This window comes from Pseudophryne corroboree, chromosome 1 (assembly GCF_028390025.1).
Source record: "Pseudophryne corroboree isolate aPseCor3 chromosome 1, aPseCor3.hap2, whole genome shotgun sequence".
NCBI classification, from domain to species: Eukaryota; Metazoa; Chordata; class Amphibia; order Anura; family Myobatrachidae; genus Pseudophryne; species Pseudophryne corroboree.
Window position 1 is genome coordinate 1,014,809,054 of NC_086444.1, and position 22,776 is coordinate 1,014,831,829.

A 22,776-nucleotide genomic window follows, 5' to 3' on the forward strand; every position below is an offset into this window, starting at 1 on the left:
TTGTGTTGTTTTTTTGTGTGCAATTGATGGTGCTTCCTTTCAGTTTCCGTCCAGTAGAAGTCCAGTAAAAGTCACAGATGACACCCTTAGAAAGTTTCTCCCTTTGAAAGCTTTCACCCCACACTGAATCAGCTACGCTGTTTCAGCTAGACTACAAGCTAATATAAAGAGCAACAAACATGTGTATGTAAGCACATTGATTGATTGGACCCACTCCTAGCCCATCACCCATTTAAAGCAATAAAACTTACACAGACAAATGGTGTGGGGGTATGAAACCATCACACATTCCCCAAATGCAAAAAATAAAGTTTGCTTAAATCTGCTAATGATTAATAAGCTAAACATACCTATTGCTAAGCATTCATGAAAGTCATATATGATAATTAACAGATGCAGTGTGGCTTGCTGGCGCTTGTAGTCCCACTAGACATACCTATTGCTAAGCATCAGTGCCGTTTCTAGCGGCGGGCGAGCCGTGCAACCGCACGGGGCGCCCGCCACGGCACTTTAAGTGTTATTTCCCCCTCTCCTCCCTCTCCCCGAGCGCTCCTGCTCGAGGGGGCGGAGTTTCGCGAAATGACGCGTTTGCGTCGTGACGTCATGACGCAAACGCGTCATTCCACGAAGCCCCGCCCCCCGAGCAGGAGCGCTCGGGGAGAGGGAGGAGAGAAGCTGGAAGGAGGCGGCGGCGGGGGCGGCTGGCGCGAGGGACGTCCGGCGGCAGGATCCGAAGAGCGGAACATGTAAGTATATCTCTCTCTCCCCCTTCCTTCCCCCCCACCACTTGACACCTGCCTGCCACACTGGGGATACCTGCCTGCCACACTGGGGATACCTGCCTGCTGCACTGTGTAAAATGGGGACACCTGCCTGCCACGCTGTGTAAAATGGGGGCCTGCCTGCCACGCTGTGTAAAATGGGGGCCTGCCTGCCACGCTGTGTAAAATGGGGGCCTGCCTGCCGCGCTGTGTAAAATGGGGACACCTGCCTGCCGCACTGTGTAAAATGGGGACACCTGCCTGCCGCACTGTGTAAAATGGGGACACCTGCCTGCCGCGCTGTGTAAAATGGGGACACCTGCCTGCCACGCTGTGTAAAATGGGGGCCTGCCTGCCACGCTGTGTAAAATGGGGGCCTGCCTGCCGCACTGTGTAAAATGGGGGCACCTGCCTGCCGCACTGTGTAAAATGGGGGCACCTGCCTGCCGCACTGTGTAAAATGGGGACACCTGTCTGCCGCACTGTGTAAAATGGGGACACCTGTCTGCCGCACTGTGTAAAATGGGGACACCTGTCTGCCGCACTGTGTAAAATGGGCGCCTGCCTGCCGCACTGTGTAAAATGGGCGCCTGCCTGCCGCACTATGTAAAATGGGGACACCTGCCTCACTGTGTAAAATGGGGACACCTGCCTCACTGTGTAAAATGGGGACACCTGCCTCACTGTGTAAAATGGGGACACCTGCCTGCCGCACTGTGTAAAATGGGAACACCTGCCTGCCGCACTGTGTAAAATGGGGACACCTGCCTGCCGCACTGTGTAAAATGGGGATACCTGCCTGCGTACTGTGTAAAATGGGGATATCTGCCTTCCGCACTGTGTAAAATGGGGAAACCTGCCTGCCACACTTTGTAAAATGGGGATACCTGCCTGCCGCGCTGTGTAAAATGGGGATATCTGCCTGCCGCACTGTGTAAAATGGGGATACCTGCCTGCGTACTGTGTAAAATGGGGATATCTGCCTGCTGCGCTCTGTAAAATGGGGACACCTGCCTGCCGCACTGTGTAAAATGGGGACACTTGGCTGCTGTAATGTGTAAAATGGGGACTTTTTTTATTTTTCCCCCCCTGTGGTGGGCGTGATGATATCAGATGAGGCCACGCCTTGTTGGGAGCGCGCGCGCCTCCGGCGCGCGCATACTTTTTCTTTTTATAGCTATAAGGGGGGGGGCGCAATTTTTTTTATAGCAATGGGGGGGGGGCGCATTTTTAAATCTCGCACTGGGAGCCAAATTGTCTAGAAACGGCCCTGCTAAGCATTCATGAGTACATTAACTTAGCCGCAAGTGGTATGACAATGAATCTCCCGTAGTTGCTTAAAGATGTGTATTCTTGACTATGGAGCCTGGACAATGTCAACAATCAGAAGAGCTGTTCGCAAAATGGACTTGCATGCAGCTCTGAACAGGTCCTATATGTGTAGTCTTTTTTATGAGAAATGCATTTTAGTTGAAATTTTTATTAAAGGGTTCATCCATTTTAATGAATGGAACCCAGTGAAAGTTAAGGTGATAGTTATTGGAGATTTCGATATATATGATGTATATGGAATCTGTTAATAGTTAACTGAAATAATAATATTCCAGATTGCATACATGGAGCATATTTCAAGTAATTATTTAAGGAATCAACATGCAAGGAAGCATTCCAAACTATAGTTCAACACATATGGATGTGTAGCATCAAATGTGAATGTGGGAATGACTTCAGTGTCTACTAACCATTGGTCAGTGAGGTTTACTATAGAGGAAACTATAAAGGAAGAATACATGGTTGGATGGAAGGAATATTAGTAGCTGGAAGAGGGAAGTTATATTATGTATTCCGTAGGTAAGTCCTCAGTGTTACATTCTGAAGATAAATAAAATACCCCAAAATTCAGAGAACTGTTCCAAATATAGTGCACAAAATATAACCAAAGATTTCAAGAGCTGAACTTGAGGAGCACAGATGAGAGAAGAGATAGAGATGATATTATGGAAACATAGAAGTATACACTATGGCCCTCATTCCGAGTTGTTCGCTCGGTAATTTTCTTCGCATCGCAGCGATTTTCCGCTAATTGCGCATGCACAATGTTCGCACTGCGACTGCGCCAAGTAAATTTGCTAAGAAGTTTGGTATTTTACTCACGGCATTACAAGGTTTTTTTCTTCGTTCTGGTGATCGGAGTGTGATTGACAGGAAGTGGGTGTTTCTGGGTGGAAACTGGCCGTTTCATGGGTGTGTGTGAAAAAACGCTGCCGTTTCTGGGAAAAACGCGGGAGTGTCTGGAGAAACGGGGGAGTGTCTGGCCGAACGCTGGGTGTGTTTGTGACGTCAAACCAGGAACGAAACTGACTAAACTGATCGCAGTGGCAGAGTAAGTATCGAGCTACTCAGAAACAGCAAAGAAATTTCTATTCGCAATTTAGAGAATCTTTCGTTCGCAATTTTGCTAAGCTAAGATTCACTCCCAGTAGGCGGCGGCTTAGCATGTGCAATGCTGCTAAAAGCAGCTTGCGAGCGAACAACTCGGAATGAGGGCCTATGTTGCAAGTTGTACTAAACTAGTTGTTCAGCAGTTCAGACCGCAAGCTCTGTCCCTGCATGCGATAATTGATACTTCCCTGTGGTGTAATCAGTTATCGTAGTTTGGCGATTTTATCACATGACATCTGCATCCAAGATGCTGATGGTGAAAACTGAATACAGGTTGAGTATCCCATATCCAAATATTCCGAAATACGGAATATTCCGAAATACGGACTTTTTTGAGTGGGAGTGAGATAGTGAAACCTTTGTTTTTTGATGACTCAATGTACACAAACGTTGTTTAATACACAACGTTATTAAAAATATTGTATTAAATGACCTTCAGGCTGTGTGTATAAGGTGTATAAGAAACATAAATGAATTGTGTGAATGTACACACACTTTGTTTAATACACAAAGTTATTAAAAATATTGTATTAAATGACCTTCAGGCTGTGTGTATAAGGTATATATGAAACATGAATGAATTGTGTGAATGTACACACACTTTGTTTAATGTACAAAGTTATAAAAAATATTGGCTAAAATGACCTTCAGGCTGTGTGTATAAGGTGTATATGTAACATAAATGCATTCTGTGCTTAGATTTAGTTCCCATCACCATGATATCTCATTATGGTATGCAATTATTCCAAAATACGGAAAAATTCGATATCCAAAATACCTCTGGTCCCGAGCATTTTGGATAAGGGATACTCAACCTGTATAGGGTTCTAAAAATGACAGAAGGTGATTGACTGGTGCACCAATTATCATTCATAATGAGTGATAACAAGAATATCACTCATTGTTAAATCTGCCCCATAGTTAGGTGTTGTGGGCACTTAAAAAGTGGGACTACCCACTGAATATGGGACCCAAAGGAAACTGTAAACAATATATGCAAATGTGTAGCTGCTGTATTAGTTAAGAAAGGTGAAGCCCAAACTATGTACTGTATCTTGATTATTCTGTATCAAGCTATAGCTGTGTAATTTCCTACTAATGAAATGACATTTACTTCTAGGCAGCTTGTGAAGGAAACATACAGTCTGATCATGTCTCAGTCACCACTACATCTCCAACTGATGGCAACAACGTAGATGATTACAATGAGTAAGTCCTGAACATCACACCTTGTCACAGTGTTCAGTGCCTGAGTCTTTTCCTGTCATATATTGTATCATGTATTTTTGATGAGTTATGAATGAATGAATGAATGAATGAATGAATGAATGAATGAATGAATGAATGAATACAAAAGTGTACTATTTTTCTCTTTGTGCAGGCTTCTGAGTAGAGTCAGTACAGAGCTGGCAGAGTGGTATTTCCAGGATGGACGGGCTGTACTTGCCGCGTGCTGTCATTTGGCCGTAGACAACATTGAAGTAAGTTTCATTTTGCACTTATGAAGCAACTTTGACCCACTTCATAGGCTAATAATGTATTACCTAGATAGCAAAATTCTAAACCTTCTAAATGTAAGAACCAGTATGCATTATAGGAAATACAGGTTTTTCAAGTACAGTTATCACTTAATTGCACCAACATATAAAGAGAAGAGTATAACGATTCACATCATTCCCTTTCAAAGAGCATCTTACATTGTAAATTTTCCACCATACAAACACACACACACACACACACACACACACACACACACACACACACACACACACATTCAGGGGCGTATTGGCGGGTGTAGTATGGTATGCCGGCGGTCGGGGCCGCCGGTCGGGATTCCGGCGCCGGTATGCTGGTCGCCGGGAGCCCGGCCGCCGGCAACGTGAAGTCCACCCGTATTGGCCATAGGGCTCACCAGGAAGATTCCTGTTAGGCTGACATGTCTGTAGGGCCTGTTTTGTGTGCTGTCATGTGGCTCCACCCCCCACATGACAGGCAGCCCACCGCACTCAGTACACTGCATTGTCCCCATTCATTCTGTTATTCCATCTCTGCGGTACAGCAACCCCGCCATCCAGTGATGCTCTGACATCCAGTGATGCTGCCATGGCTATATACGTCTTGTGCTGCCCATGTTGGGCCACTTCCATAAAATTTTATACGGCCACTTTTAGTTCCCAGTCTGCCCCTGGTTTGCAGCAATAGACACAAGAAAGGACGCCATTGCGTATAATCAAGCCCTATGTGGAGGGATCCCGCCCCTCTCAACAGACCCCCAACCTCTCATCAAACTTCACCCCCATTAGGGCTTGTTCCATAAATTTTCCTGGGCTGGTTTTCCATCCCAATCCACCCCTGCACACATTGACATTACCTTACCAATATGTTTTTTAACTGTGAGAGAAAACAAGCACAGGGAGGAAACCAATGCAATCACATAGATAGGGGCCCTAGTCATAATGTAACATGTGGCGGAGCAGTGGTTAGCATTGTTTCTTCACAGCACTGGGGTCATTTAGTTACCAGACCCTATCTGTGTGGAGTTTATACATTCTTTCCAGCTTTGTGTGGGTTTCCTCTAACACTCCAAAAACTTACTAGTAAGATAGTTGGTTAATTGTACCCTAGTGTGTTTGTTTCAGCAGCGGAACTAGCGCCAGGGCAGCTGGTGCATTGCACCAAGGCCTAGTGCGATGACGGGGCCGGCAGCAGTGTAATGAGGCAGATTGACTCATTACACACAGGCCCTAACAAAGAAGGAAGCATGGATGTGGTGTATCTTCACCCTTCAAGCAGGCTCTGTGCTGCTGCAGATGTCAGGCCCTTTCTGATGGGAAGGAGGGAGGGCAAGAGTCAAGGGCAGTGGTGTCACTAGCAGGGGAGCGGACTGCAACAGAAGACGCCATCCGAGGGGGTATCACCAAAATAGCAGAGCTGCCCTGCTATTATGATGTCACCCTCTCGGTTGGTGTCACCAATCAGCAACCTGTACAGGGAGGTACGAGATCTTGTGCAGCTGTGTGTGACACACAGACCCACCACTACATACTGTAGATACCGGCTGCAAGTGTCAGCACAAAGAATTCACCTGCTCATTGGCTTCCTATAGCCCAGTGACCCTTCCTCCATTGCATGGCTGAGCCCCGCCCCTCTGCTAGCCGGCATAGAAACTGACAGTCACGGCCATGCACTTTGTGTATGTGTCTTGCTCCTCCCACACGAGATTAGTGCAGGCTGGGGGTAAAATGGAGGCATTTGCAATAGAGTGTCCGTTACGTGGAGGGAGATCACGACCTGGTGCTCGGACTGTGTCATCATCATTGTTCTGTCCCAGCTCAATGCCTTCCACGTGGACAGAAAAGGAAGGGACCCCGGATACCAGGTTGTGCGCGACCACAAGCAGTGGGTTTGTCCCTGGGGCCTCCATAGAGTGGGTGTATGTGTGCAGGCTGGGAGAGGGTGTTGCACACACCTAGGCTGTACAGACACACACACACACACACACACACACACACACGTAATGAGTAAAGAGCACTACTGTCCGATGTAACATGTATAAGGAGCACTACTGTCTGGTGTAACGTGTATAAGGAGCACTACTGTCTGGTGTAACGTGTATAAGGAGCACTACTGTCTGGTGTAACGTGTATAAGGAGCACTACTGTGTGGTGTAACGTGTATAAGGAGCACTACTGTCTGGTGTAACGTGTATAAGGAGCACTACTGTCCGGTGTAACGTGTATAAGGAGCTCTACTGTGTGGTGTAATTTGAATTGGGAGCACTATTGTGTGGTGACACCCCTACTTAATGAGTCAAAACAGCATTTTTTGGGTGAGAACTATGACAGAACTATGGGGGTAAGTCAGAGTTGATTGCAGCAGCAAATTTGTTAGCAGTTGGACAAAACCATGTGCACTGCAGATGTGGCAGATATAACATTTGCAGAGAGAGTTAGATTGGGTGGATTATATTGTTTCTATGCAGGGTAAATACTGGCTGCTTTATTTTTACACTGCAATTTAGATTTCAGTTTGAACACACCCCACCCAAATCTAACTCTCTCTGCACGTTATATCTGCCCCCCTGCAGTGCACATGGGTGGTCATTCCGAGTTGATCGCTAGCTGCATTCGTTCGCTGTGCAGCGATGAGGCAAAAAAACGGCACTTCTGCGCATGCGTATGCAGTGCAATGCGCACGCGCGTCGTACTATTACAACGTACGATGTAGTTTCACACAGGGTCTAGCAAAGCTTTTCAGACGCACTTCTGACCGCAGAGTGATTGACATGAAGTGGGCGTTTCTGGGTGTGAACTGACCAATTTCAGGGAGTGTACATAAAAACGCAGGTGTGCCAAGAAAAACGCAGGCGTGGCTGGGCGAACGCAGGGCGTGTTTATGAGGTCAAACCAGGAACTGAATAGTCTGAAGTGATCGCAAGCGCTGAGTAGGTTTTGAGCTACTCAGAAACTACACAAAAAAAACTTTGTAGCCGCTCTGAGATCCTTTCGTTCGCACTTCTGCTAAGCTAAAATACACTCCCAGTGGGTGGCGGCATAGTGTTTGCACAGCTGCTAAAAACTGCTAGCGAGTGATCAACTCAGAATGACCATCATGGTTTTGCCCAACTGCTAACAAATTTGCTGCTGCGATCAACTCTGAATTGCCCCCTATGTACATATCCTCACAGATTTTTAATACTTGAAATCAGAAAGGGATTTTCAGGATGAAAGGAATGGCCACCTCTACAGTTCCTAACATGTTCCCTTCTGTGTAAATGATTGTCATTGTTTGCTATGGAAATTCAAGTAAATTAAATGGCTTTTGTTTTTGTTTTTAAGCTAGCCATGGCCAACCTCATCCGTGGCAATGAGCTGGAACTGGCAGTATGTGTGGGCACAGTGATAGGAGAGAATGCAGCACAATCAACTCAATATGCACTAGAGCTGCTTGCAAGGAAATGTATGACTGTGACCACATGGTACGTATTACAGATTGTGTGGGACCTGAAGGATCTGGTGTCCCCATGTATCATGAGTTTATGGGATGTCTTAGTGAGTGTCATCCTTCTAGGATCATGACCCATGGTAATGATGTCCCTCGTGTATCATTGATTTAGAAGGGACATTTTATTTGTATTAATAGCCCTTAATTAATGACAAGCTTATTTGAAAAATAAGCATTTATTAAACTTGTTTTAAGCTATCTCATTGTGAGCTGGAGAATACAGCTGGCATGCATCATTTCAGGTTGGAATAACAGTAGAGCTCGCACACTCCCCTCTATTCCACAGTCACTACAATGGAACTTGGCAGGCAGTACTAGTTATAGTTAGCTGCAGCTGTCTCTAACCCTTGGTGCTGTAAAAAAGAACAAATGAAGGGGGTCATTCAGACCCTGCCGCTAATGCGTCCCGCAGTGCAGTTTTCTGGTGGAGGCCAACAGTGCATGCACAGTGGCCGCATTGCGGCTGCATGGATTTACACATTGCGGCCGCATCCCCGATGGAGTTGGGTATGGGATCCTGGCAGTCGAAATCCCAGAATGGCACCAGGGCAGAGAGTGCAACGACGCCCCTTGCAGACTCGCCGTGCTCACCACATATTCTATTCCCCCCTGCATGGGTGTCGTGTACTCCCAGGAAAGAGAATAGCTGTGGCACCGCTGCCAGCATTCTGACTACATCCCCCTGATGGATGCGACCGCAATGTGATTGACAGCAGAGGGCGTTTGCAGGGCAGTGACGCGACATTGGGGAGGCAGGCCGAATGGGGGGGAAGGCGGCTGGGATCGTTTTCAGGGCAGCTGCGTTACGTCACACGCAGCCGCTCCAATGAAAAAAAATGGTGGCTGACAGCCAGGCTGCACTGTCAGGAGTCAACCTTAGTTCCAATGCGAGGCGGCCTCATGCATGCTGGGCAGCCTTGCCCTGTTCTGTGTGGCCCCCAGCATGTGAGGAGATGAACGCAGATCTGGCTATGATCATCTCTGAGAAGGGTCCTAAAGGCCTAATTCAGACCTGATCGTAGCTGCACGGCTATGATCAGCCACCCTGACATGTGGGGGGACGCCCAGCACAGGGCTAGTCCGCACCGCATGTCTGGCTCTCCCCCCGCCGCACAGGTACAAAAGCATCGCACGGTGGCGATGCTTTTGTACCTGAAGAGTAGCTCCCTACCAGCGCAGCTCCTGCGCGTTGGCAGGGAGCTTCCCGTCGTTCTCCGGGTCGCAGCGGCTGCGTCTGTCGTCATGTAGCCGCCGCGGCACACTCCCCGCATGGTTCGAGCACACCTGCGTTGCCCAGACCGCGCCCACAAAAAGGTGGCCTAACGCCACCGGCCTGCCCCCTCTCGCCCAGCAAACGCCTCTGCCTGTCAATCAGGCTGAGGCGAACGCTGGGCAGAGATGCCGATCGCATCTCTGGCATGCGCTGGTGCACTGCATCACCGGCGCTTACGCAGTTCAGACCTGATTGCCTGCTGTGAAAAAACGCACAGCAGTGAGCAGGTCTGAATTAGGCCCTAAGTACATAATACATACTACAAACAGAGTAGCAAAGTAACATATAGCCGATGGTAGCATTATGACTTATCTTTTATCTATATCTTTTCTTCAGCTTTCCATCTCTTGGATACAGGTAGAAAACTTATTTTATGTCAGTTAATGAAACAATGTACTGTATATAGGGGGTAATTCCGAGTTGGTTGCTCACTGCCGATTTTCGCAGCGCAGCGATCAGGCGAAAAAATTGCATTTATGCACATGCATCTACCCCGCAATGCGCACGCGCGACGTATGTGTACAAAGCCCTTTGTGTTTGTACTCAGGTTCTAGCGAAGTTTTTCTTCGCACTGACGGCCGCAAGAAGATTGACAGGAAGAGGGCGTTTCTGGGTGTCAACTGACCGTTTTCAGGGAGTGTTTGCAAAAATGCAGGCGTGTCTGAAAAAACGCAGGCGTGGCTGGGCGTTCGCTGGGCGGTTGTATGACATCAAATCCAGACACGAATAGGCTGAAGTGATCGCAAGTGCTGAGTAGGTTCAGAGCTACTCTGAAACTGCACAAACTGTTTTTGTAGAGCTCGGCTGCACATGCGTTCGCACGTCTGCTAAGCTAAAATACACTCCCCAGTGGGCGGCGGCATAGCGTTTGCACGGCTGCAAAAACTAGCTAGCGAGCGATCAGCTCGGAATGACCCCCATAGAGCCTATTTCAAGGTTGAATGCAAATGTAATTAGCAAAAGCAGTTGCAATCATTTGCATAGTGAACGCAAATCTGCACACACAAAAAATACATGCCTACAGTGCAAACTAACAAAAAAAATCCAAATTCACAAATAGGAGTCAACCTGAAAGCTATGCAAACTAGCGTTAGAAGCAATTATACTGCAGTTTCTTTGCAGATTAGCATTAATTTGCACTAAGAGAACCTCTGCTTTAGTGTTTACAGTAACTGAAACTACAAACAGAGTGATATGCACATGTTACTAATGTCCTAAATTGTAATGCATGAACAGTTTGAATGATCCACTTACCAACATTAGCTAAGCAAAGGAATAATCCTGAAATTCACAACGCATAAGGGTCAAAAACCTGCAGCTAAAATGGTGAGGCAGCACGCAAGCTGTGTGTGATTTTACTTAACAACATCAGCTGTGTTCGATTATTCGCTATTTGTGCAGCAACCGCATCATCCATCGATGTCATTGTTGCTATAATAGTGACTTGCACAATGGGGGTCATTCCGAGTTGTTCGCTCGTTGCGATTTTTGCTATGCTGCGATTTGTTGCTAATTGCGCATGTGCAAGGCATGCAGGGCGCATGCGCTTAGTTATTTAACTAAAAACTTAGCAGATTTGCTGTGGATGCTGCAGCGCTTTTCAGTCGCACTGTTGATCGGTGAGTGATTGACAGGAAAGGGGCGTTTCTGGGTGGTAACTGAGCGTTTTCCGGGAGTGTGCTAAAAAACGCAGGCGTGTCAGGGGAAAACACGGGAGTGTCTGGAGAAACGGGGGAGTGGCTGGCCGAACGCAGGGCGTGTTTGTGACGTCAAACCAGGAACTAAACGGACCGAGGTGATCGCAATCTAGGAGTAGATCTGGAGCTACTCAGAAACTGCTAAGAATTATTTGTTAGCAGTTCTGCTAACCTTTCGTTCGCTACTCTGCTAAGCTAAGATACACTCCCAGAGGGCGGCGGCCTAGCGTGTGCAATGCTGCTAAAAGCAGCTAGCGAGCGAACAACTCAGAATGAGGGCCAGTGTGCGTAGCTATTCACCTGCCCATTAGATGCATTGACTTTTCCTGTACATTGGTGGTCATTCCGAGTTGTTCGCTCGCAAGCTGCTTTTAGCAGCATTGCACACGCTAAGCCGCCGCCTACTGGGAGTGAATCTTAGCTTATCAAAATTGCGAACGAAAGATTAGCAGAATTGCGAATAGACAGTTCTTAGCAGTTTCTGAGTAGCTCCAGACTTACTCGGCATCTGCGATCAGTTCAGTGCTTGCCGTTCCTGGTTTGACGTCACAAACACACCCAGCGTTCGCCCAGACACTCCTCCGTTTCTCCAGCCACTCCCGCGTTTTTCCCAGAAACGGCAGCGTTTTTTCGCACACACCCATAAAACGGCCAGTTTCCGCCCAGAAACACCCACTTCCTGTCAATCACATAACGATCACCAGAACGAAGAAAAAACCTTGTAATGCCGTGAGTAAAATACCTAACTGCATAGCAAATTTACTTGGCGCAGTCGCACTGCGGACATTGCGCATGCGCATTAGCGACTAATCGCTCCGTTGCGAAAAAAAAATAACGAGCGAACAACTCGGAATGACCCCCATTATGCTAGTCTATCTGGAGATATATGTATGCACCGCCCTGGACCCAGGAACATACTCTCACTACACACCCCGTTATATGCTCAGATTTGTAAACTTGTGGAGACTGCCCACAGACACTCCTCCAGCACGCCTTTTTTTACATTGTTTAGTGGAAGGGTTGTTTTCTGTGAAGGTTTATGGAATAATTTAGAAGAGGTGATTTTTCCTCTATTCCAAATGCAAATATAGCGGCATACGTGCGGCATGCAAATTTTGCGCATGTGCAGTGTTTCGATTATTGGCAAATGCGTTTGCATTTGCGTTCAACCTTGAATTAGACCCATAGTATAGACGGTATAGAAAAGGCTGTTTACTAGCAGTTTCATCTTACTGCATACATCCATCATTCAGAAGTTATCATAAGCTCATAATATTGTTCCATGATACAGTACAATGCCTTGTTATAACCTGCAGGGTTATTTTATTTCTGTGCAGGGTAAATACTGGCTGCTTTATTTTTACACTGCACCCCACCCAAATCTAACTCTCTCTGCACATGTTATATCTGCCTCCCCTGCAGTGCACATGGGGGGTCATTCCGAGTTGTTCGCTCTGTATTTTTTTCTCGCAACGGAGCGATTAGTCGCTAATGCGCATGCGCAATGTCCGCAGTGCGACTGCGCCAAGTAAATTTGCTATGCAGTTAGGTATTTTACTCACGGCATTACGAGGTTTTTTCTTCGTTCTGGTGATCGTAATGTGATTGACAGGAAGTGGGTGTTTCTGGGCGGAATCAGGCCGTTTTATGGGGGGGTGCGAAAAAACGCTACAGTTTCTGGGAAAAACGCGGGAGTGGCTGGAGAAACGGAGGAGTGTCTGGGCGAACGCTGGGTGTGTTTGTGACGTCAAACCAGGAACGACAAGCACTGAACTGATCGCAGATGCCGAGTAAGTGTGGAGCTACTCAGAAACTGCTAAGAAGTGTCTATTCGCAATTCTGCTAATCTTTCGTTCGCAATTTTAAAATGCTAAGATTCACTCCCAGTAGGCGGTGGCTTAGCGTGTGCAAAGCTGCTAAAAGCAGCTTGCGAGCGAACAACTCGGAATGACCCCCATGGTTTTGCCCAATTGCTAACAAAAATCCTGCTGCGATCAACTTGGAATTACCCCCACTGTTTTTTAATGTAACAAAACCTTTTTCTTTACTGGTGCCACATTTAACATATGCGCTCGATTTCTCTTACCAGTCCTGGCAGATTATCTTCCAGATAACTGTATAGTGTATATGCAGCTTTAGGGTTGTCCATTGTCTGTCCCTACACTACAGCATCTGCAAAAGTGACATCTCAAGGTTGTAACAAGATTACATTTCCTCTTATGTGGCATATAAATTACTTTGATTACACTACATTGTTTAAATTGTTCTATACAAACATTATTATATGTAACTAAAAATATAGGCCCTCATTCCGAGTTGTTCGCTCGCAAGCTGCTTTTAGCAGCATTGCACACGCTAAGCCGCCGCCTACTGGGAGTGAATCTTAGCTTAGCAAAATTGCGAACGAAAGATTCTCAAAATTGCGAATAGAAATTTCTAAGCAGTTTCTGAGTAGCTCGACACTTACTCTGCCACTGCGATCAGTTCAGTCAGTTTCGTTCCTGGTTTGACGTCACAAACACACCCAGCGTTCGCCCAGACACTCCCCCGTTTCTCCAGCCACTCCCGCGTTTTTCCCAGAAACGGCAGCGTTTTTTCACACACTCCCAGAAAACGGCCAGTTTCCGCCCAGAAACACCCACTTCCTGTCAATCACACAACGATCACCAGAACGAAGAAAAAACCTCGTACTGCCGTGAGTAAAATTAGAGATGAGCGGGTTCGGTTTCTCTGAATCCGAACCCGCACGAACTTCATGTTTTTTTTCACGGGTCCGAGCGACTCGGATCTTCCCGCCTTGCTCGGTTAACCCGAGCGCGCCCGAACGTCATCATGACGCTGTCGGATTCTCGCGAGACTCGGATTCTATATAAGGAGCCGCGCGTCGCCGCCATTTTCACACGTGCATTGAGATTGATAGGGAGAGGACGTGGCTGGCGTCCTCTCCATTTAGATTAGAAGAGAGAGAGAGAGATTGACCTGATTTACTGGAGCTTAGGAGTACTGTAGAACTGTAGAGAGTGCAGAGTTTACTAGTGACTGACCACAGTGACCACCAGACAGTGCAGTTTTATTTAATATATCCGTTCTCTGCCTGAAAAAAACGATACACAGTGACTCAGTCACATACCATATCTGTGTGCACTGCTCAGCCCAGTGTGCTGCATCATCTATGTATATATCTGACTGTGCTCAGCTCACACATCTTATAATTGTGGGGGAGACTGGGGAGCACTGCAGTGCCAGTTATAGGTTATAGCAGGAGCCAGGAGTACATATTATTATTAAAATTAAACAGTGCACACTTTTGCTGCAGGAGTGCCACTGCCAGTGTGACTGACCAGTGACCTGACCACACTGACCACCAGTATAGTTAGTAGTATAGTATACTATATTGTGATTGCCTGAAAAAGTTAAACACTCGTATCTGACTGTGCTCAGCTCACACATCTTATAATTGTGGGGGAGACTGGGGAGCACTGCAGTGCCAGTTATAGGTTATAGCAGGAGCCAGGAGTACATATTATTATTAAAATTAAACAGTGCACACTTTTGCTGCAGGAGTGCCACTGCCAGTGTGACTGACCAGTGACCTGACCACACTGACCACCAGTATAGTTAGTAGTATAGTATACTATATTGTGATTGCCTGAAAAAGTTAAACACTCGTCGTGTGACTTCACTTGTGTGGTGTTTTTTTTTTATTCTATAAAAAACTCATTCTGCTGACAGACAGTGTCCAGCAGGTCCGTCATTATATAATATATACCTGTCCGGCTGCAGTAGTGATATATATATATTTTTTATATCATTATTTATCATCCAGTCGCAGCAGACACAGTACGGTAGTTCACGGCTGTAGCTACCTCTGTGTCGGCACTCGGCAGTCCGTCCATAATTGTATACCACCTACCCGTGGTTTTTTTTTCTTTCTTCTTTATACATACATACTACTACTACATCTCTTTATCAACCAGTCTATATTAGCAGCAGACACAGTACAGTACGGTAGTCCACGGCTGTAGCTACCCCTGTGTCGGCACTCGGCAGTCCGTCCATAATTGTATACCACCTACCCGTGGTTTTTTTTTCTTTCTTCTTTATACATACATACTACTACTACTACATCTCTTTATCAACCAGTCTATATTAGCAGCAGACACAGTACAGTACGGTAGTCCACGGCTGTAGCTACCTCTGTGTCGGCACTGGGCAGTCCGTCCATAATTGTATACCACCTACCCGTGTTTTTTTTTTCTTTCTTCTTTATACATACATACTACTACTACATCTCTTTATCAACCAGTCTATATTAGCAGCAGACACAGTACAGTACGGTAGTCCACGGCTGTAGCTACCTCTGTGTCGGCACTGGGCAGTCCGTCCATAATTGTATACCACCTACCCGTGGTTTTTTTTTCTTTCTTCTTTATACATACATACTACTACTACTACATCTCTTTATCAACCAGTCTATATTAGCAGCAGACACAGTACAGTACGGTAGTCCACGGCTGTAGCTACCTAAGTGTCGGCACTGGGCAGTCCGTCCATAATTGTATACCACCTACCCGTGGTTTTTTTTTCTTTCTTCTTTATACATACATACTACTACTACATCTCTTTATCAACCAGTCTATATTAGCAGCAGACACAGTACAGTACGGTAGTCTACGGCTGTAGCTACCTCTGTGTCGGCACTGGGCAGTCCGTCCATAATTGTATACCACCTACCCGTGGTTTTTTTTTCTTTCTTCTTTATACATACATACTACTACTACATCTCTTTATCAACCAGTCTATATTAGCAGCAGACACAGTACAGTACGGTAGTCCACGGCTGTAGCTACCTCTGTGTCGGCACTGGGCAGTCCGTCCATAATTGTATACCACCTACCCGTGTTTTTTTTTTCTTTCTTCTTTATACATACATACTACTACTACATCTCTTTATCAACCAGTCTATATTAGCAGCAGACACAGTACAGTACGGTAGTCCACGGCTGTAGCTACCTCTGTGTCGGCACTGGGCAGTCCGTCCATAATTGTATACCACCTACCCGTGGTTTTTTTTTCTTTCTTCTTTATACATACATACTACTACTACATCTCTTTATCAACCAGTCTATATTAGCAGCAGACACAGTACAGTACGGTAGTCCACGGCTGTAGCTACCTCTGTGTCGGCACTCGGCAGTCCGTCCATAATTGTATACCACCTACCCGTGGTTTTTTTTTCTTTCTTCTTTATACATACATACTACTACTACATCTCTTTATCAACCAGTCTATATTAGCAGCAGACACAGTACAGTACGGTAGTCCACGGCTGTAGCTACCTCTGTGTCGGCACTCGGCAGTCCATCCATAATTGTATACTAGTATCCATCCATCTCCATTGTTTACCTGAGGTGCCTTTTAGTTGTGCCTATTAAAATATGGAGAACAAAAATGTTGAGGTTCCAAAATTAGGGAAAGATCAAGATCCACTTCCACCTCGTGCTGAAGCTGCTGCCACTAGTCATGGCCGAGACGATGAAATGCCAGCAACGTCGTCTGCCAAGGCCGATGCCCAATGTCATAGTACAGAGCATGTCAAATCCAAAACACCAAATATCAGTAAAAAAAGGACTCCAAAACCTAAAATAAAATTGTCGGAGGAGAAGCGTAAACTTGCCAATATGCCATTTACCACACGGAGTGGCAAGGAACGGCTGAGGCCCTGGCCTATGTTCATGGCTAGTGGTTCAGCTTCACATGAGGATGGAGGCACTCAGCCTCTCGCTAGAAAAATGAAAAGACTCAAGCTGGCAAAAGCAGTAGCACCGCAAAGAACTGTGCGTTCTTCGAAATCCCAAATCCACAAGGAGAGTCCAATTGTGTCGGTTGCGATGCCTGACCTTCCCAACACTGGACGTGAAGAGCATGCGCCTTCCACCATTTGCACGCCCCCTGCAAGTGCTGGAAGGAGCACCCGCAGTCCAGTTCCTGATAGTCAGATTGAAGATGTCAGTGTTGAAGTACACCAGGATGAGGAGGATATGGGTGTTGCTGGCGCTGGGGAGGAAATTGACCAGGAGGATTCTGATGGTGAGGTGGTTTGTTTAAGTCAGGCACCCGGGGAGACACCTGTTGTCCGTGGGAGGAATAGGGCCGTTGACATGCCTGGTGAAAATACCAAAAAAATCAGCTCTTCGGTGTGGAAGTATTTCACCAGAAATGCGGACAACAGGTGTCAAGCCGTGTGTTCCCTTTGTCAAGCTGTAATAAGTAGGGGTAAGGACGTTAACCACCTCGGAACATCCTCCCTTATACGTCACCTGCAGCGCATTCATAATAAGTCAGTGACAAGTTCAAAAACTTGGGCCGACGGCGGAAGCAGTCCACTGACCAGTAAATCCCTTCCTCTTGTAACCAAGCTCACGCAAACCACCCCACCAACTCCCTCTGTGTCAATTTCCTCCTTCCCCAGGAATGCCAATAGTCCTGCAGGCCATGTCACTGGCAATTCTGACGAGTCCTCTCCTGCCTGGGATTCCTCCGATGCATCCTTGCGTGTAACGCCTACTGCTGCTGGCGCTGCTGTTGTTGCTGCTGGGAGTCGATGGTCATCCCAGAGGGGAAGTCGTAAGCCCACTTGTACTACTTCCAGTAAGCAATTGACTGTCCAACAGTCCATTGCGAGGAAGATGAAATATCACAGCAGTCATCCTGTTGCAAAGCGGATAACTGAGTCCTTGACAACTATGTTGGTGTTAGACGTGCGTCCGGTATCCGCCGTTAGTTCACAGGGAACTAGACAATTTATTGAGGCAGTGTGCCCCCGTTACCAAATACCATCTAGGTTCCACTTCTGTAGGCAGGCGATACCGAGAATGTACACGGACGTCAGAAAAAGACTCACCAGTGTCCTAAAAAATGCAGTTGTACCCAATGTCAACTTAACCACGGACATGTGGACAAGTGGAGCAGGGCAGGGTCAGGACTATATGACTGTGACAGCCCACTGGGTAGATGTATGGACTCCCGCCGCAAGAACAGCAGCGGCGGCACCAGTAGCAGCATCTCGCAAACGACAACTCTTTCCTAGGCAGGCTACGCTTTGTATCACCGCTTTCCAGAATACGCACACAGCTGAAAACCTCTTACGGCAACTGAGGAAGATCATCGCAGAATGGCTTACCCCAATTGGACTCTCCTGTGGATTTGTGGCATCGGACAACGCCAGCAATATTGTGTGTGCATTAAATATGGGCAAATTCCAGCACGTCCCATGTTTTGCACATACCTTGAATTTGGTGGTGCAGAATTTTTTAAAAAACGACAGGGGCGTGCAAGAGATGCTGTCGGTGGCCAGAAGAATTGCGGGACACTTTCGGCGTACAGGCACCACGTACAGAAGACTGGAGCACCACCAAAAACTACTGAACCTGCCCTGCCATCATCTGAAGCAAGAAGTGGTAACGAGGTGGAATTCAACCCTCTATATGCTTCAGGGGTTGGAGGAGCAGCAAAAGGCCATTCAAGCCTATACAATTGAGCACGATATAGGAGGTGGAATGCACCTGTCTCAAGTGCAGTGGAGAATGATTTCAACGTTGTGCAAGGTTCTGATGCCCTTTGAACTTGCCACACGTGAAGTCAGTTCAGACACTGCCAGCCTGAGTCAGGTCATTCCCCTCATCAGGCTTTTGCAGAAGAAGCTGGAGGCATTGAAGAAGGAGCTAAAAGGGAGCGATTCCGCTAGGCATGTGGGACTTGTGGATGCAGCCCTTAATTCGCTTAACAAGGATTCACGGGTGGTCAATCTGTTGAAATCAGAGCACTACATTTTGGACACCGTGCTCGATCCTAGATTTAAAACCTACCTTGGATCTCTCTTTCCGGCAGACACAAGTCTGCTGGGGTGCAAAGACCTGCTGGTGACAAAATTGTCAAGTCAAGCGGAACGCGACCTGTCAACATCTCCTCCTTCACATTCTCCCGCAACTGGGGGTGCGAGGAAAAGGCTCAGAATTCCGAGCCCACCCGCTGGCGGTGATGCAGGGCAGTCTGGAGCGACTGCTGATGCTGACATCTGGTCCGGACTGAAGGACCTGACAACGATTACGGACATGTCGTCTACTGTCACTGCATATGATTCTCTCAACATTGAAAGAATGGTGGAGGATTATATGAGTGACCGCATCCAAGTAGGCACGTCACACAGTCCGTACTTATACTGGCAGGAAAAAGAGGCAATTTGGAGGCCCTTGCACAAACTGGCTTTATTCTACCTAAGTTGCCCTCCCACAAGTGTGTACTCCGAAAGAGTGTTTAGTGCCGCCGCTCACCTTGTCAGCAATCGGCGTACGAGGTTACATCCAGAAAATGTGGAGAAGATGATGTTCATTAAAATGAATTATAATCAATTCCTCCGCGGAGACATTGACCAGCAGCAATTGCCTCCACAAAGTACACAGGGAGCTGAGATGGTGGATTCCAGTGGGGACGAATTGATAATCTGTGAGGAGGGGGATGTACACGGTGATATATCGGAGGATGATGATGAGGTGGACATCTTGCCTCTGTAGAGCCAGTTTGTGCAAGGAGAGATTAATTGCTTCTTTTTTGGTGGGGGTCCAAACCAACCCGTCATATCAGTCACAGTCGTGTGGCAGACCCTGTCACTGAAATGATGGGTTGGTTAAAGTGTGCATGTCCTGTTTATACAACATAAGGGTGGGTGGGAGGGCCCAAGGACAATTCCATCTTGCACCTCTTTTTTCTTTTATTTTTCTTTGCGTCATGTGCTGTTTGGGGAGGGTTTTTTGGAAGGGACATCCTGCGTGACACTGCAGTGCCACTCCTAGATGGGCCCGGTGTTTGTGTCGGCCACTAGGGTCGCTAATCTTACTCACACAGCTACCTCATTGCGCCTCTTTTTTTCTTTGCGTCATGTGCTGTTTGGGGAGGGTTTTTTGGAAGGGACATCCTGCGTGACACTGCAGTGCCACTCCTAGATGGGCCAGGTGTTTGTGTCGGGCACTTGGGTCGCTGAGCTTAGTCACACAGCTACCTCATTGCACCTCTTTTTTTCTTTGCGTCATGTGCTGTTTGGGGAGTGTTTTTTGGAAGGGCCATCCTGCGTGACACTGCAGTGCCACTCCTAGATGGGCCAGGTGTTTGTGTCGGCCACTAGGGTCGCTTAGCTTAGTCATCCAGCGACCTCGGTGCAAATTTTAGGACTAAAAATAATATTGTGAGGTGTGAGGTATTCAGAATAGACTGAAAATGAGTGGAAATTATGGTTTTTGAGGTTAATAATAATATGGGATCAAAATGACCCCCAAATTCTATGATTTAAGCTGTTTTTTAGGGTTTTTTGAAAAAAACACCCGAATCCAAAACACACCCGAATCCGACAAAAAAAATTCGGTGAGGTTTTGCCAAAACGCGGTCGAACCCAAAACACGGCCGCGGAACCGAACCCAAAACCAAAACACAAAACCCGAAAAATTTCAGGCGCTCATCTCTAAGTAAAATACCAAACTTCTTAGCAAATTTACTTGGCGCAGCCGCAGTGCGAACATTGCGCATGCTCAGTTTGCGGAAAATCGCTGCGATGCGATGAAAAAGAACGAGCGAACAACTCGGAATGAGGGCCTTTTCATATTTTACACTTATGTACCAAGGCATTGTTCATTTGTATCATATGTTGCAATACGATGTACCTGTTTCCCCATTGTGCTGTGAAATACATACTTCAGTCTGTGTCACATACATGATAGTTAGATATAGCTGCCTCCGAGATATTATGCGGTCATACATGCCTCACACTATCTGTCTACACACAACTGATGATGAATGCTTTGCCGATAACATATATATGAGCAATATTTCATTTCTTACAGGGACTTGGCAGCAGATCTCCTCAGAATGATACCTAACAATGACTTCTTCTTAGTCAAGCTGTGTGCGTTTTACCCAGGATGCACTGCAGAGATTAACGACCTGCACAACAAAGTATGTTTCAGAAATGCAACGCTGTGTTTTGTCTTACTGATATTATTTATATAGAATCAGCATATTCCAGGGTGATGTGATTATTCATCAGCAATAACTTGGAGAAAGACTCATAAAACTGATGCTATTAAATTTATGATTTCCAGCATTCTGTTGTGGGCAGATGTATTACTTGTCTTGTTCATATCGAGACATGATTTATTTGCTCACCAGTATACTGTAATGTCTGCCATTCCAATAACAAGTACATTTTCTTGGAGGACCATATATAAAGTAACTAATAAAAACAAATATACAATAAATGCAAATAATTTTATAAACATGCTAGGACACAGGCATTTTGTTTGGAAGGTTAATTAAGGACAGTGGGCCTAATTCAGAGCCCAAAGGAACTGAGTCACATAACGCAAAGAACCAATGGTACTTTGCATGTGCACCAGGCCCATACTGCACGTGTGCGGCACAGGTCCTGTGTCCCTGGACATACTATGGCTGCAGTTGCTACTAGAGTGACAGTCTGCAGCCATTTGGGAACAGGGAGGGGATGACAAGGGACTCAGGGGGACATTTACTAAGCAGTGATAAGAGCAGAGAAGTGAGCCAGTGGAGAAGTTTCCCATGGCAACCAATCAGCACTGAAGTTAACATCTATAATTTGCATACTATAGAATTATACAGAGCTGCTGATTGGTTGATGGGGCAACTTCTCCACTGGCTCACTTCTCCGCTCTTATCACTGCTTAGTAAATGTCCCCCTCAGTTTCCCAAAACTGAGGCGTGTCACCGCCATTTGGGAGAGTGTTGAAGCCAGGATCCCAGTCAGAAGACAGAGATTTCCTGGCCTCTTTGTAAGAACTGCGGCAACCGGCTTGCACGACCACCCCATGGGTCACGCAGCCGGCCGATGGAGTTGCAGGTGATCCTAGAATGGAGCACAGATCACTAATACAAGCAGGAGGCGTTTATTTATATCAGACTCCTCCTGCTGCATTACCATATTAGTGCATCTTTGCTGCTTCCAAGGAATCAGCAGCAATGCATGAACCATCCACATCAGGCCCACCGTTAGGAAAAAAGCATTATATAAAATTATTATTATTATTATTAGTTATGAGTGAAATTTTCCAAACCATTCTGCAAAATGTTCCTCTCATTTCACATTTGGTAGCAAAATGTGCCATATTTCTTCCATGCAATATCTTTGCACCTCTATTTATAGAATAGAAATTATACCAATCTGATCTTCCACATATAGGGCTTGATTCAGAGTTGTTTGAAAACCGGTTGGCATGCGTAAATCTCCGACCGTTGGAGATCTGTCCATGTGTAGGTCTCTTTCTGCCCCTAAGCAGCAGCGGCCATGTAGGGGCAGGGAATGAGCAGTAACATCCAGCATTCCTGAAAACGGGGCGTATCTGCCCCGTTTTCTTGGAGTGGCGAGGCCAATGTCTGTGTCTTCTGATGCAGATTTACTGGCCTGGGATACAGAGCTGAGACGGCCATTCCATGTAGCCTTAGGCTCACTCAGATGGGTGATGGCGCAACCGATGGTCGTGATGGTGATCCGATGCTGTGTCTTCGGATGTAGCACTCG

General features: G+C 46.5%; 1 protein-coding gene across 5 annotated transcripts in view; it reads left to right on the plus strand.

Moving 5' to 3' along the window:
- WDR17 (WD repeat domain 17) overlaps window positions 1–22,776 on the plus strand; it is a 296,790-nt gene that overhangs the window by 253,749 nt on the left and 20,265 nt on the right. For 4 of the 5 annotated variants that reach the window (XM_063920656.1, XM_063920653.1, XM_063920654.1 and 1 more), the window contains 5 exons: window positions 4,324–4,412; window positions 4,585–4,684; window positions 8,042–8,181; window positions 9,817–9,837; window positions 21,071–21,182. In XM_063920656.1, coding sequence (XP_063776726.1) covers window positions 4,324–4,412; window positions 4,585–4,684; window positions 8,042–8,181; window positions 9,817–9,837; window positions 21,071–21,182 — 462 coding nt within the window. The remainder of the gene's footprint in view (window positions 1–4,323; window positions 4,413–4,584; window positions 4,685–8,041; window positions 8,182–9,816; window positions 9,838–21,070; window positions 21,183–22,776) is intronic. The other variant, XM_063920655.1, reaches the window with a different exon arrangement.